At 38.4% G+C, this 14,674-nt stretch overlaps 2 protein-coding genes across 5 annotated transcripts in view; both read left to right on the forward strand.

The window, feature by feature from the left end:
- Positions 1-258: 258 nt before the first annotated feature.
- Positions 259-6,570, forward strand: LOC113163147 (cAMP-responsive element modulator-like). 3 transcript variants are annotated; one of them, XM_026361507.1, is made up of 5 exons: positions 259-293; positions 1,155-1,300; positions 2,455-2,538; positions 4,470-4,614; positions 5,542-6,570. In XM_026361507.1, exons 2-5 carry the CDS (start codon positions 1,204-1,206, stop codon positions 5,684-5,686), a joined length of 471 nt encoding a protein of 156 aa, XP_026217292.1. In that variant the 5' UTR covers positions 259-293; positions 1,155-1,203; the 3' UTR covers positions 5,687-6,570. The 3 variants fall into 3 exon arrangements, with proteins under 3 accessions (XP_026217292.1, XP_026217293.1, XP_026217294.1); XM_026361508.1 differs by lacking the exons at positions 259-293; positions 1,155-1,300; positions 2,455-2,538 and adding exons at positions 3,153-3,253; positions 3,736-3,822; XM_026361509.1 differs by lacking the exons at positions 259-293; positions 1,155-1,300; positions 2,455-2,538 and adding an exon at positions 3,154-3,253.
- A 1,393-nt stretch (positions 6,571-7,963) lies between these two features.
- The window catches only part of ccny (cyclin Y), a 28,692-nt gene continuing 21,981 nt past the window's right edge, over positions 7,964-14,674 (forward strand). For both annotated transcript variants that reach the window (XM_026361910.1, XM_026361911.1), the window contains exon 1: positions 7,964-8,640. In XM_026361910.1, the coding sequence (XP_026217695.1) occupies positions 8,487-8,640 (154 nt within the window). In that variant the 5' untranslated portion in view covers positions 7,964-8,486. The remainder of the gene's footprint in view (positions 8,641-14,674) is intronic.

Consider the following 14,674-nt stretch of genomic DNA (forward strand, 5'->3'; position numbering starts at 1 on the left):
GAATCGCAAAATCATCTGTTTTCTATGCTCTGAAAAGTTTTCACATAAGTTCCCCCTTCATAAATTCACGATGCCATCACAGAGAGTGGAGAGAAATTTCAAGAAAAATTGATAGACATTTGCACATCATGGCCTGTTTGGTGTATGTAGATTTGTTTGAAAGAATATAGCGTTAAAGCTGCTTGGTGTTGTATCAGATCACTCAGCAGGAAAAACAGAAGAAAGCTCAACCAATAAGAATCTTCCAGTGCTGGAGTTCCTAACGTTTGAGTTAGCTGAGATTGTAAATAACGGTAAGCGTAAACGAATTTACAAGTTATAAGTCAAGTCGTTACCCCCAAAATAATATCAGCTTATTAATAACTACCGCTAAGTTATTTTCATCGACATTCAAGCTGCCTAGGTTTTCCACAGGTAGCGTTCCAGTATAACGGGATTTAATGTAAACATGATCTCTTTAGAATTTGAACTGTCCGGCTAACACAGAACACTAGCTAACCTAGCTCTAACTTAAATGCCCATTTTATTTAAAGTTAGTTACTATTATTGTTACTATTCTTAGTTACATTTACATGCTGGACAAATGCTAATACTAGTGGTACGGATAAGTTCAAAGGGACCGATGTGATTTATTAAAGGTACCTGTCAATTCGGTGTCATTGGTGCCTCTCATGAACTCACACATATGGTATCTACTCTATATCATCTCTTTAACTGTGTATCATTATTATTATTATCATTATTATTAATGTTATTATTATTATTGTTATTACTATACTATTTGTGTTTTCAACCATGTGAGGCCAATGTCTGCAGCCCAGGCTATCCCTAACCTAACCTCCTAACAAACCTACCCCAGTTCTTCTTTAATGCAGTAGTACTAAAACCAGGAAGAACTGATTCAAAATAGAGGAGCTTGATTTTCATGTAAAAAATTATACAACTACTAACTTTCACTAATGAAAAGAAAAAAAAGAACTATTAAAAGCCTTTTTTTTTTAAATACAAGAGTGGCAAGAATATGTTTAAGATGTTGTAAAGCATGCAGTAGTGGCAGCTCAGAGGCAGCTCCCATTCAATAGTCTTATTGTATCATGTAACACTGCATTACATCACATTTAAGAGGAACTAACTCTAACCCTCTGATCACTAAGGAGCCAGAGGGAACAACCCAATTAGCAACCCCTGTCAGTGATTGTGAGAATGAACCCAGTGAAGACAGAAGAGGAATGCCAGCAGTGCAAACCTGTGCCAAGAATCTATACACCCATGTACCAGCAAACTTGCTGCAAACAGTGTTGTAAGCATTTATGTGCTATACCAGTACCTTTTCTTATAGGTGATTATGTGTTGCCATCCAATGCTAGTTGTTTGTCTGTCTCATTCATTGCTAGTAAATTATTATATAAGCAATACAGAGGTGACACAAACAGGAACACAGTATAATGTATACATACTGTTATACACACCAATTTTCCAGTAACATTTAAATAAAAAAATAAAAAAACTTCATTATATTTTGTAAATCTAAAACGTTTAGAGCTTGATGTTTTAACACACTTAAAAAAAAGTTGGGTACCTTTTCACTCATGCAGTCAGACTTTTTGAAGTAACTCCTTTCCAATTCCCACATCTGGCAACACAGAGCCACTGACTCTCCTTGGGCCCTTGACTGTAATAAGAATGACATTGCTCTGCTGGATTATCCACTGACCTTGGAAAAGACATTGCTTTGATTTTGATGCAGCATATCTCTCTCATACCATCCTGGTACCTTTACCCATAGGCAAGTCACCTATGCTGTCACAGATGCTGTCTTCTGCACCTTACACTGTTAATAGTGTAGATGAGCTTTTTTGTCTTTTTATGGAGAACAAGATAATCTGTTCCATCTTTCTCAAAAACTTCCTCCTTGTGCAACAGAGTTACAGGTTTTATTTCTGGATACAACAGTGGACTGTGCTAACTGACAGTGGTTTTTCAAAGCACTCCAGAGCCCATGTAGTTATTCATGACAATTTCTCATGCAATGCTGCCGAGGGTTACACACATTCAGCAATGGTTTCTGCCTCTGATCTTTATACCATTTCTTTATACATTTTTGCATTCCTGTATTTAGTTGTTCTTTTTGAACTGCCAATTCTCTCATGAAATATGACACAAAGTGATGAGCCACAACCGATCTTTGCTTGTAAACACTGAGCATTTGGTAGCTTTTGCTTTTATACCCGCCTTCACCTATTAGCAATCCAACTGTTAACTTTAGAATCATTCAGAACTGTTATTTAATAGTCTATACATATGCTTATATTTACAAAATTAAATTGGTCTATGACTTGCAACAATACATAATTGTAGAAAAAGTCACACATTTTCTGGAAGTGAAAGTAAAGATGGCAGACACTCATTGTTTTGCCAGCACAGGTTGTTTAATTAAATTATTTATTCTTACAGTTGGGCTTTGTGATGAAGACACACAGAGGCTGCTGACTGTAAAGATGGTCAGCATTGAGACGCCAAGCGCTGTTTCTTATTACGGTGAGTTGCTAAATTGCATACAGCATATTGCATTTTGCTTTGTACTGCTCAGGTACTACTTCATTTTTATACTTCGGTAAATTACAGTATCACAACAAATACAGTTGGAACATGGTGTTCAGTGGTGTTACAATGAACTCAGGTCCTGGTTTTACCCAAAGAATGCCTGCAGAGGGAGCCACTTCCTTTAGCTATCACTATGAAGTAAATTAGTAAAGAGACAGTGGTAAAATAAACTTACATACTGTAGTAAAGTCTAATTTCTTACCATGAATTTTCCCATCTCTATTTATAGCACATAAATATAAAGAAATATAAAAATATTTTTATGTCAGTTATTTCAAGCAAATTAGCCTATTATGAAAAACAAAGCAGAAAAAAAGATTTTTGTAATTGTTGAAGCCCATAGTCTATCATTCACAAGGTGTATCATCACTGCTCCAGTCTGGCTGAAGAAAATACCTTCCCCAAGACAAACAGCAGAGCCACTGACTCATAGTGCTGTGTTGGGGAGAGAGCAAACCATACTGTTGACATCAGGAGGCCAGTGATGTCATGCTGATGTCAATGCCTCTAATTGTAAATTGCAGCCGTAGCCTCACTGTCAGCTGTGGTAACATTTCAGTCAGAGAGAAGACTGTGAAGGGGACAGTTTCTCTTTGAAAAGCTGGGAGAAGATACAGTATGGCTGTAACTGGGGATGAAACAGAAACAGGTAGGTTTTCTGTCATCTGTGTTACAGCCAGACCTGATTATGTTATTGTTGTTTTTGTTTTGATGTTGTACATGTACCTGTTCAGTGTAAATACTCCTTTAGCAAACTCACAATTTATGATAGTGGTTGTGAAAAACATTGCCAGAAATAAGTTTAGGGGAAGTTCACTTTATTCCACAGTACTGGAATTTAAAAAGTTCCTTGGTATTGTAAGTTTGGCTTTTCAGACACTGTTTATTTATTTATGTGTGGAGTACATTTTTCCTAAGCCATCACTATAAAAACTACCAAAGCTAAATCTTTCAAAGTAGCAAATGCTGAGTTTAAATATTTCTCTTTTTCCACAGTCAACTGCAACAAGCTAACTTTGACAAGCAACATTTTCACAGGCTCTTCTTGTCTCCTCTCTCTTTTTCACTCTTTCCCTCTCTCTGTCTCTCTCTCTGTTCCTGCTCCCACTCTCTGTGAAACGCTTTACTCAGAGCACATAGCAGCAGTGGCTGACGTCACTGCTTTTCCTGGAACAGGCACCCAGCAGCAACATGTAAATGTGAACCAGCAAATAAGAAGTACATTGACGTCAGTCAATGGGCATGCTGTGATAACATGCAGTTCCTCTTGTGATTCTAACATATCACAGAATTAATCATCAGGGTGGGGGCAGCGCCACTCGCTGTAATGCCACCTCTTGTGAGGAGGCAGTACTCTACTGGTGCTGAGCAAACAGAACAGAAGGAGAAGTAGATAAGAAATGCACCACTGCTCACTGTGTGCTTCTTTTCATTTTCAGTTTCACACAACCACTTGATAAATTTTGCCTCAAGGATCCCTATCAAAATATGTTCAGATAGAGCGGATAAGGGAATTGTATCCCCAAGGGGATCAGTGAAGTATGTCATTATTAGTGTATGGAATTCCATGTAAATTTCATTTGAGATTCCACACGGCATATCTATTTACTGTTATCTGTTGATCACAGCACATGATGAATAAGCATGTAATAAATAACATCTGAAATCTTGAATATCTCAGATCTGTTTAACCACTCATAGCTTTACAATCATTTATTGCTGCAACAAAGTTTCGGAAATCACTAGTTTGAAAGTAGTTAGACCTGTGGTCACTTAGGACAGACCTTACACTCAAGCTTCATGATTTAGAAATAGCTGGTGCCACGTGGTCCTGTTGCCTGACTTGTCATGGTGTATCTTCCCAGGTTCTGCAGGTGACTTGAGTGCCTGCCAGCTGCGTAACTCTAGCTCCAGCCTCCCGCAGGTGTTTTCAGTGACCAGCGCTCATAGCTCCAAGAAACCTGCAGAGGATGCCTTACAAAAGAGGGAGCTGCGCTTAATGAAGAACAGGTAGGGAAGGCTGATCACACCCGTCAGTTTGTCTTCTAATCACTCAGCTTTTGAGGACAGTCGTCTCTATGCAGATTTACACCTGGGCCATATTCCTTTCATTTCACAATAATAGATTTAACTGTACTCCAATTGATATTCAAAGACTTTTGGAGATTTGGAAAAGAAAATAAATCCTTTTTTTCCCCAATGGCTTCTCAGGGCTTCCATAGAGACCTAAAAGAGTTTTTTTCTTTTGATCAGTGTCAAAAAGCCTTGATTCAATGTAGTAAACAATAAATAAAATGATAAAACGTCTGAGGGGGATGAATACCTTTCATAGGCACTGTATAGACTATATATAAAGGTAGAGACATTAACTGATTGTTTAGACTGGACTCTGGAGAATGCGCTGTCCTTGGACCTCAAGCTCTGACAGGTTAATGTTTCTGTACATATACTGGTCTCAGTTCTCAAAAAAGTTTTTTCAATGTTAAGAACTAGAGCCTTTAAGCATCAATTACATCTGTGCTCTTTCTGCACATATTTCTGTGCCCACTGTGTAAAACACAGTCACTAGGCAAAAATCAAATGAAAGTCTGTCTTAAGCTGTTAATTTGGAGGTTGCCTGCTTGTTATCTGCTCGGTAACCTATGTTTGTAGTGAAAAGTGAGTTGACTGACATGACAAACAATAAAGGGCAATAGCTTATGGGGATACATCTGGTTTGCTAGTGAACAAAATTAATTACCTTCAGCATCTTATGTGCTTCTTGTTTGCTGTCTGTAGAAGCTTCCTCTGTTTGCTGTAAACAGCTTTGTGTAACTACCTGTGCTGACTCCTACGTTTCCTGTTTGCCCGTTCCCTGTCCCCCACCAAGATGACTTTACTATGATCAGGTCACTAAATCATCTTTGGTGTTCCTTTTGTTTTATTCTGTTGTTCTAGGGAAGCTGCCCGGGAGTGTCGACGAAAGAAGAAGGAATATGTCAAATGCCTTGAAAATCGTGTGGCTGTGCTGGAAAATCAAAACAAGACTCTGATTGAGGAGCTCAGAGCTTTAAAAGAGATCTACCGACACAAAGTGGAGTGATTCCTCTGAGGAGAGAAGGAACCAGCATTGTGTGGAATGTTTGGTTTTCTGCTTCTGTGTGGTGTCTTCAGGACTCTGTTTTTGCATTTATAAATAGACACACCACATACACACACACACACACACACACACAGTCACACACATCCTTGTCCTTGTTGTTAAATGTGTTTGCACAATATTTCTGGCTCTGAATTGTACATTCGCCTGTACCAGCAAAAACAAGAGCCTTGTTCCACCACAGGGTTACGTCCTTTTGAACATGGAGGCTGCTCATAAAACACACAGAAAGTCAGATAATGAAAGCTGAAGATCCAAAAACTCAGCCACGTGTGGTCACTTTACCTGCACCACATTGTACATTCCTTCAAAATTTGTTTTTAAATTTGACTCTGTTAACATACTATATCAGTTGATAGTGTTTGTAATTGTATATTTTGCTGATGATTGTTCTGATAGACTCTATCATAAGACAAAACACCTTTATTCACTGCAGAAACCTTGATTCAGCCACAATAATATTCACTTAATTTACCAGAATTGATGTAGTCACCCACTGTAGCAGAATCTGTTGTGTACCTCTGCACTGACTTCTGCTTCTAGCCTCCAGTATTTGTATTTAATGGGCCAGTTTTATAGTTTTTAATACCAGTGTATAGTTTGTACAGAAACCTTTCTTAATATGAATGACTGTAACATACACACATTTGTGTATATTGTGTGAAGTTTCACCTCACTTTGCTTCATCTCAAATACCTGGCTGAACTACATACAAGTTTATTTATGTGACTATTGTATGTTTTAATACTAGAAATGCAGCTTTTTGTTTGTCTGTTTTTTATTTCTCATCTGTAACTTTTAAGCTGTTTTCCATTTTTAAAGGTATCATACACATAAACATTTTATTTGCTTTAAAAAAGCTCTTGCTCTGTCTTTCTATATTGTTTTCATGCATCATAAATTGTACAGAGGGCAACTGTGCCTCTAGAAAAGAAATGAGTTCAATGGACATTAAGTTCACTTTGGGAGGGGAAAAAAAAGGAAAGGTGTAGGTTCTCCAGTTTGATAACTGAGACCAACAAATCCTGATATATTGGATAAGAAAATATGGAGTGTGTACAGTGTTTGCTATGAAAAGACTGAAAGCAAACACTGTACACTGTATATTCTCTTCTTGCTCTTCACAAAACATGTTTGTGATTGCACACTCAATTTACCTGAAGCAGGCTACCATGTGGGTGTCTTCATTATTAAAAGCCATGGAGTTGCAGTACCAGCAGGCAGCGCTACAGCACCAAGCCAGGGCTTTTGATCCTGCGTAACTGTGCATAAAGCCCATCTCTTCTCACACATTCTTCAGCCTCAACATGATCAGCATAAGTCTGAGGCACCACTGTGTGCATATTGTCTTGCATGTCAAGGAAACTTCTGAAATGTTTCCCAGGACCTCTCTTTGTTTACCATCACTTATCCAAGTTAATACTACGGAGAGATTTAAAATTAGCTGAAATCTTCCCCTGACACAGGCAAAATAAAGCCTTTTTGGCTTTGTCAGTCATCAATCAGGATTACATAAATGATGGCACACAAACATTTAGATGGTAAGAAAACAACATACAGCATATCCATGTCTAGGTCTATTTCAGGTCGTAACCAGGGACATATTGCCTTATAATTTAGCCACAATAGTGTAGTAAATATAATCTATTAAAAGCATAATAATAATTAGATTATATATTTTTAAAACGATAAAAACATAGTAATGAAAATGAACGTATTGACATCATTAGTTTTTTGTTCTATTCCATTGTATTCCAGTCTATATTTTCTTGATTTATTGCACTTGAACCGGAACTTTTTCCATCACAGCCACAGTGCTGCACAGTATGTGTTTAAGGTATGTTTGCGTACTGTCGGAAATATGTTTACGTACTGTAATATTTACATTTCTGCCTGCATGCGTCTATCTGGAAATAATAACATTTATTAGTAGTATTAATAATAGCACTACTACTAATTATTATTAGTATTATGCTTATTATTATTTACACAGTTTTACCAGTAACATAAAAAGTTAAAAGAAACCCCGTTACTATATTTGTTTCGATGCTAATTTGTTTCAACGTTGAACAAACAAAGGTTTACAATGTCCACATGTCTTAACTAAAAGCTTGTGCTAAAATATAAATTTTATTTATTTCAAAACATTATCAGTTTCATTTCTTTGGCGTTTCCTAAAATCCGGATTTAAGAGGGAGCAAGTGAAAGCAATACGGCAGCGGATGTAGCAGCAGCAGCAGCAGCAGCAGTCGTCTACAGTACATCGGCAACCATGTAGCGCAGATAGCAGACATATGATCTACCGACGAGATAAATATTATATTCTCATCTTCATTCATGTCGCTGTGAAGTAACAGTACTTCAAAATGTGTTTGTAATGATAACTAGACTGGCGGACCGGAATTAGCCTACAAGGCGGGGGAGTGTGTTAAAAAGAGGCACTGGATGTTTGGAGGTAGAGCTGCTCTCTTCTTGGTCTCTTAGCCCACCTTGGTGTTTTATCAGCTTTTCAAATGGCTCCACTTGTCGGGCAGAGAGTATTTCAGAGCGAGTGAAGGGCATGTAACGCTAACGGATACCGGGGCCAGTTCGTATCTTGCACCAGGTCTGATTACCGCGTTACCGCCCCGTTCCCAGTCCCCCCCCGTCCCCCCCTCTCCTTTAGCAACATTAGCACGAACAGCCGAGACGAGGCTCAAGCTACACTGCTGGCTGAGGACCGTCGCCCAGATTTGCCTCCAACATGGGGAACACAACCTCCTGCTGCGTGTCGTCGAGTCCCAAGCACCGGAGGAACAACCACTCCAGGCTGGAGCCCTACCGGCCGGAGCCGGAGCTGAGTCGCGAGGACACGGGCTGCAACCTCCAGCACATCAGCGACAGAGAAAATCTCGACGGTAAGATGCTCACTGACGTGTGTGAATGGCATTAATATAACCAGATGACGTTTAATCCTTGGCCTTTACGATTATTGTAATCATCATTGTTAGTATTATTATTTTCTGTCTGCTGTCATGTTTTAGTCGTGGACTGGGATTTATTATTCTATAAATAGGCTACACACGCCTCTGCAGTAACACAGAAGAACTTGCAACATCTGTGGACCCACCCACCCATTACACCAGCAGCTAGAGTGCTGTGCTCTTCCTTTTCACTGGACATCCAACATGTTGGAATCGATTTCTAAGGTGTTCCAGGATAACAAATCACACCTGCTAATCTGATCCATTTGTTGTAGTTCTGCTTTTGCAAATAAGGTATTATTGTATCAAATAAGCAAGTATCAGCATTACCTCCCATACGCAAAGCTTGGGAACTGGAAATTTCTTCCCCTGAATCAGTAAGGCAGTTAGAACTGAGGGAGGCATGAGCTGATGTAAGGCCTCAAGTTTGTGTCAACCTCCCTGGTGTGTGTAAGGTTGGGACAGTGTATCGAAGGAAGCCTGTAAATGTGTGATCCAGTGGGAGGTGAAGTGATAATGACGGATAGTGTTTGGAAGGGTGTCCATTTTTAGGGAGCTGAATAGGTAATGAAGAGCAACTCATTTTAACCCTCATTAACACCAGCATCGTCAAACTCTGCTGGCCATTTTTTGTTTTCCCCATGAAGATCAAGAAAGTGTTATCATATCGTACATTTTAGATGAAATGATTTGATTTTGCCCCAGCTAAATGCGAATTATTGAAATTCACATTTTCCATTAGACATGAACACAGTTGTTTTGACAGTTACATTTAGTCATGTGGCAGACACCTTTATCCAAAGTGACTTTCTGGTGAGGATCACACACACCAAGAGTAACTTGGGTTTCAGTGTCTTTCAAACCAGTAGCCCTGTGGGTAGTGGACAACCTGACATGCCTCCAGATAGCATGCTTATTTGCCCACAATGACATCAAATATTGTCCAACACTTTTGAGATTGAATTTATTGAAATAGACTTTTGTTGATTTTGTTGGGATGCAATGAGGTCTAAATGTGTCCAGTTCTGTTAACAAAATTAGGAAGTGCAGCAGCTTTTAGTAAGGAAGTGTGTAAGATGGTTAAGAAGACCGGAAGGCAAATCATGTGAACATGGTATCACATCATCTCAGTCTTTAGAATGAGTCAAGATCTTGGCTTTTGTCATGCAGTGCAGATCATAGTGGATACAGCCCCTCAGTGTGAGTATCAACCAGAAACATGTCAAAATGCCACTTGGATTAAGCCTTTCAGTTTCTTTGGTATGTCAAAGGAACTGAGACAGGTTTCTACCCAAAGATTTATCGTTCAGTCTAAATTATGTGCTACAAAAACAACAAACATGTTACCATACTGGTTTTTACTGATCAGTTAGATCTGTTAATTGTTGTTAACTTTTTTTTCGGTCACTAATCTGATTGGGGTCGGGATAGTACTAGACTAAAACCACCTCTTCTCAGGTGATACCCATAAGTGTATATCCAGATCTACTCATATAAAGATGCTATGGGTAGCTGTAGGTCACAAAGGCTCACACCTCCTAAATCTCAAAAATGTGTTGTGCAAGCCTATGTGTCAAGCAAGCTGATTGGTTAAAGGATCTGTAAGAAGTAAATGGTAAATGGTCTGCACTCATATAGCGCTTTTCTACCTAATTGTAATCAAAGCGCTTTACACTGCGTCTCTTTCAATCATTCACATAAAACTCGCACACTGATGGCAGAGCTGCTATGCAGCTGATCTGACTCACTGGGGGCAATTTGGGGTTCAGTATCTTGCCCAAGGTTTTAAATTTGTGGTCACTTGGTCATCAGCTCGGCTCCAGTTTTTTAGTGCTTGTCATAAGCTTTTCACATGAGCGACCTTTGACCTACTCACTGGACCTCTAACGACATTCCACATCCAGAGAACCCGTGTACATATACAGTGGAGTGACACAGCTTGCTCCAAGCAATTTTGAAAGTCATATATACTGTAGGTCAATATGCATAAGCCAACAATAAAGAGCTGATGAAGTCTTACTCTTAGTCTTAATGTCACCTAATGACAGTCTTACATTGTATGTTCTCTAAAGGATGGGAGTGCTTCAGATGGTAAAAAAAGATTAGTGGTACTGTAATACCTGTCACAATGTGAAGGTGCACACCTCTGTGCTTCATAGTTGGACTTTTATTAGCCAAAATACATTCGCATCGAATCAAATTCCTCAGACCCTTCCTTTCAACAATCTACTCATCTTTTGATCCTTACACTGTGTCTGCTTGAATGCTTTGGTTTTTGTTAACATTTTCTGTCATTGTTTTCTTTAATCCTGGTCCCACTCCTGATGTGCTGCTGTGCTCTGGCCCTAACATTTGCTAATGTGCTCCTCCTACATTCTTGCTGTGTCAACCTAACCTGATGTAGCTGAAAATGGATCAACTTCTCTTGAATCTGTAGCAACCATGTCTATTGAGGAAAAGTTATTTTGGTATAGATATCTTTTGTTTTATCACCCAATGAGAAAATAGATGCTCAGGCATTATCTCTCACAGAGCAACAGTGTGATGACGATAATCTAGCTCTGGTTTTTTATGTATTGGGTTTGTCCATCCATCCATTTGTCCCATTCTTGTAAACATGACTTCACAAGAACACCTTAAGGAAGTTTCTTTAGTTTTGGCACAACTGTCCACTTGGACTCATGCATACACATATTAGAATATGAGTATGGACAGACATGCATGTAAATTACACCTTCACTTAAGAGGCTTACAAGCATAACATTGTCATTGTAGTTTTATTTGTTTTGGTATTATTTGCACAGAGAGCAATCCTGTGTGTGTGTGTTTGTATGGCTATCATAGTGAGTGCATCATTTAAACATGTAACCATTGTACTTAGGGCATTTTTACAAAGTGAGGACGTGTGTGTGTGTGTGTGTGTGTGTGTGTGTGTGTGTATGTGTGTGACCCTGGATGTAATTGAGCATGTGATAGCAAAAAGATCAGCCTGCTGAATGGGATGATGTGTACACTGTCGCATGTTCAAGAGTTTTATGGCAGCCTTCTGCCAAGTATAGAAGGCTCTTTCAATTGGCCTGATGTCAATTTGGTATTGATTCCCAAGTTCAGCAAACTGCTTGTGTTAAACCTCTGCTTTGCATCTTTTCAGTCTAAATGCATTTCTGATATGAAAAATGTATATGCTGCATAAAAAGGGTAGGGTTAGAAGAATGCAAAATGAATAAGTGATCAAATATTACATTTAGTCATCTATATGTATCTAGCTTACAACAACTAGTTTTGTTGCCATTTGAGCGGTCAGAAGAGTGAACAACTTGTCAGTCCAAGCTCATTCAAACAGCCGAGCTATACATACAGTATATAGTCCAATCTGATCAGGCTGTATGGCCGCTTCCATATCAACTTTAAGTAAAGGGAAACCTAAACCACCTGTCAAGTCTGAGAAGGGACATAAAAAGGAGGCCAAAACATAGGGATCTCTCACCTATTTTGGGTTTTATTCAACAGACACATCTGTAAATGAGCAATAGCTCCAGGCCCAGAATTTGTCTGTGTCTCATCAGTGTGAAAGTTAGTTATTTCTAGACACACGCACACACACACACACACACACACACACACACACACACACACACACACACACACACACACACACACACACACACACACACACATATTGATGAGACTTGCTTGCAGGCTAATTGGAATCTAGGCATGGATTATTCATGCCTGGTTGATGAGCATCAGGAGTCTCCCAACTATTACCTCCAGACAAGTTGACCTAGATATATGGTGAATGATACTATTACGTTTTAATTACTGACAAGGTGAAAACGTCTACTTGTTGCAGATGGAGTTGTGGTGTACACATTTAAGAACATGTAGTACAGTACAATATATGCTCACTTTGTTTGATTAACATAGTAATAGAGCAACACATTTTCATCACATAAATAATGTAAAATGTCTGAAAATTGTAGAACATAAACCTCGCTCATGTAAATATTATTTTAAACATATGCTAACAGAAAGATTATTGACTCTTTTTCTTAATCCCTAAGCAAACCTAAGAACATGTGCAGAGCTGACTGATAGGAAATGTGGAACTCTACAGTATACAACATCATTTTGGATGCCCCTCCCCCCCAAAGTATTTAATCGATGGAACGGAAATGTTATTTTAATGAACTAAGACAGGAAGGTCAGAGAGAAATCCGTTCAAAAACTGTTCAGTGATACAGTTCGAGTTTTAAGTGTTTGAGTGTTTGACAAAGCATGATTAACTTTGCCTTAATATGTCAGACTTCCCCTTTTTGATAGTTTAACCGGTGCTGTCACTGTCACTGTCTCTATTATCCTCTCCATCCAGACCAAAAACGGGTATCTCATGCTCACTCTTCGGTGAACTGTACAACATTTTAACATTTACATAAAACAGGTTCAGAAAAAGTAAACTGCTGGAGTGCACAAGACAGCACACATTGTTAATATTGTACAGGGAAAATTAATTAATTGGGACTGTGAGTGGGTCCAAAGGGTAAAATCAGACAAGAAGTACACTACATGAATTTGAAGTATTCTGAAGTACAATTTCAGGAGTTCGTCAACACGGCATTTTCTAGACATATACCTTATATGCTAAACCTTGTAGTTCTTATTACTTATTCTTGAAATGCAGAATGGAAAAAAAGTCTTCCTGGCCTTACTCCGTCATACATTCCACACAGTGTCATACATACACTACATAACATAACAAGCTAACAAATAAAAGACCAACATACTTTAATTTGGTTGCACATTTTACAATTAAATTAACAGCTGCATAAAGCACATTTTATTACATTGGAAACAATGTATCAAATATTGGCTGGAAAAATAATATTTGTTTCTCATTGGTATTGATAATATGCTATAAGTTTATTTAGTCTTGTTTTTCTGATATGCTGACCAACTATTTCCATAGACTCTTCTAAGTTTCTGCTGGGAGTTCTGTGCACATTTAAGAGATTTAGCACAGATAGTGGGTTGAACACAGATGGAAAGCCCTGCTTCAAAACCAGACTTTGCTTCATATTAAGAAAGTTTAACTACCAGCTGTCATGTTGACACCTGACTCTACACAGTGTGTACCCCACATCCAACTTGTCAAAATGTTTTTGTAAATGGGGAGAAAAGAAAAATCTGTGAATGCCAATGTTCAAGTGTCTCAGTAAATTCCCATTAGTGCTCTTGAACAGTATAGTCAGAAATCAGCTTACAAAAGGCAGTCTGTTTGCTTGTACAAGTTTTTCAAATGCCCTTGAGCAAGGCACTTAATACTATTTGGTATTTTTGGGGTTAAGATAAGATTAGATTAGATTCTGCTTCATTATCTTTGTGCTGAGTGAAGGTATAAAGGCAATGAAATGTAGTTAGCATGTAACCAGGAATGCAAACAAATTGTATTATTTCCATATAAAGATACAGAGCCTATAAGAAGTACACACTCCCTTGGTTTTCACTTGTGTATTTTTTACAACATTTTTTTATAAACTGCAGTTTGCATCTTAAAAGAACAAGAACACCTGTCTTCTGTGTGTTTGTCTTAATCAGCAATAGACTAAGAAAAAAATATTTCAAGATAAACATAGACATAAACTCTGAAATATTCATGTCTGTTGAGATTCGTGATTGTCAGTGAGCCATCACAAGCTCAATCAGCAGTCTCTCTAACTCAAACGCATTGCCTGGATCACAGTGATGCCATTAGCCTTATTTCAGTATACAGCCTGTGGTTTGAGAAAATTCAAATGGAATAGGTAAAGTTACACGTCACTCCTGCGGACAGAATTTTGCTGGGGGAGTTTTGTAGCTTTTTCTAAAATTAGAGAACCCTAAAGATGCATTTTATCCTTAGAAGTACTTAATCCCCACTTAACTAGTACAATGTAACAAACTAAAACTAAAATCACTGCATTGTGGGTGT

The sequence above is a fragment of the Anabas testudineus genome, chromosome 2 (assembly GCF_900324465.2).
Source record: "Anabas testudineus chromosome 2, fAnaTes1.2, whole genome shotgun sequence".
Lineage (NCBI taxonomy): Eukaryota > Metazoa > Chordata > Actinopteri > Anabantiformes > Anabantidae > Anabas > Anabas testudineus.

Coding starts and splice junctions, on each gene's coding strand:
- LOC113163147 (XM_026361507.1), top strand. CDS start 1,204: ATGAACCCAGTGAAGACAGAAGAGGAATGCCAGCAGTGCAAACCTGTG. Junction 1,301..2,454: donor AACTTGCTGCAAACAGTGTT/GTAAGCATTTAT, acceptor TTATTCTTACAG/TTGGGCTTTGTGATGAAGAC. Junction 2,539..4,469: donor AAGCGCTGTTTCTTATTACG/GTGAGTTGCTAA, acceptor GTATCTTCCCAG/GTTCTGCAGGTGACTTGAGT.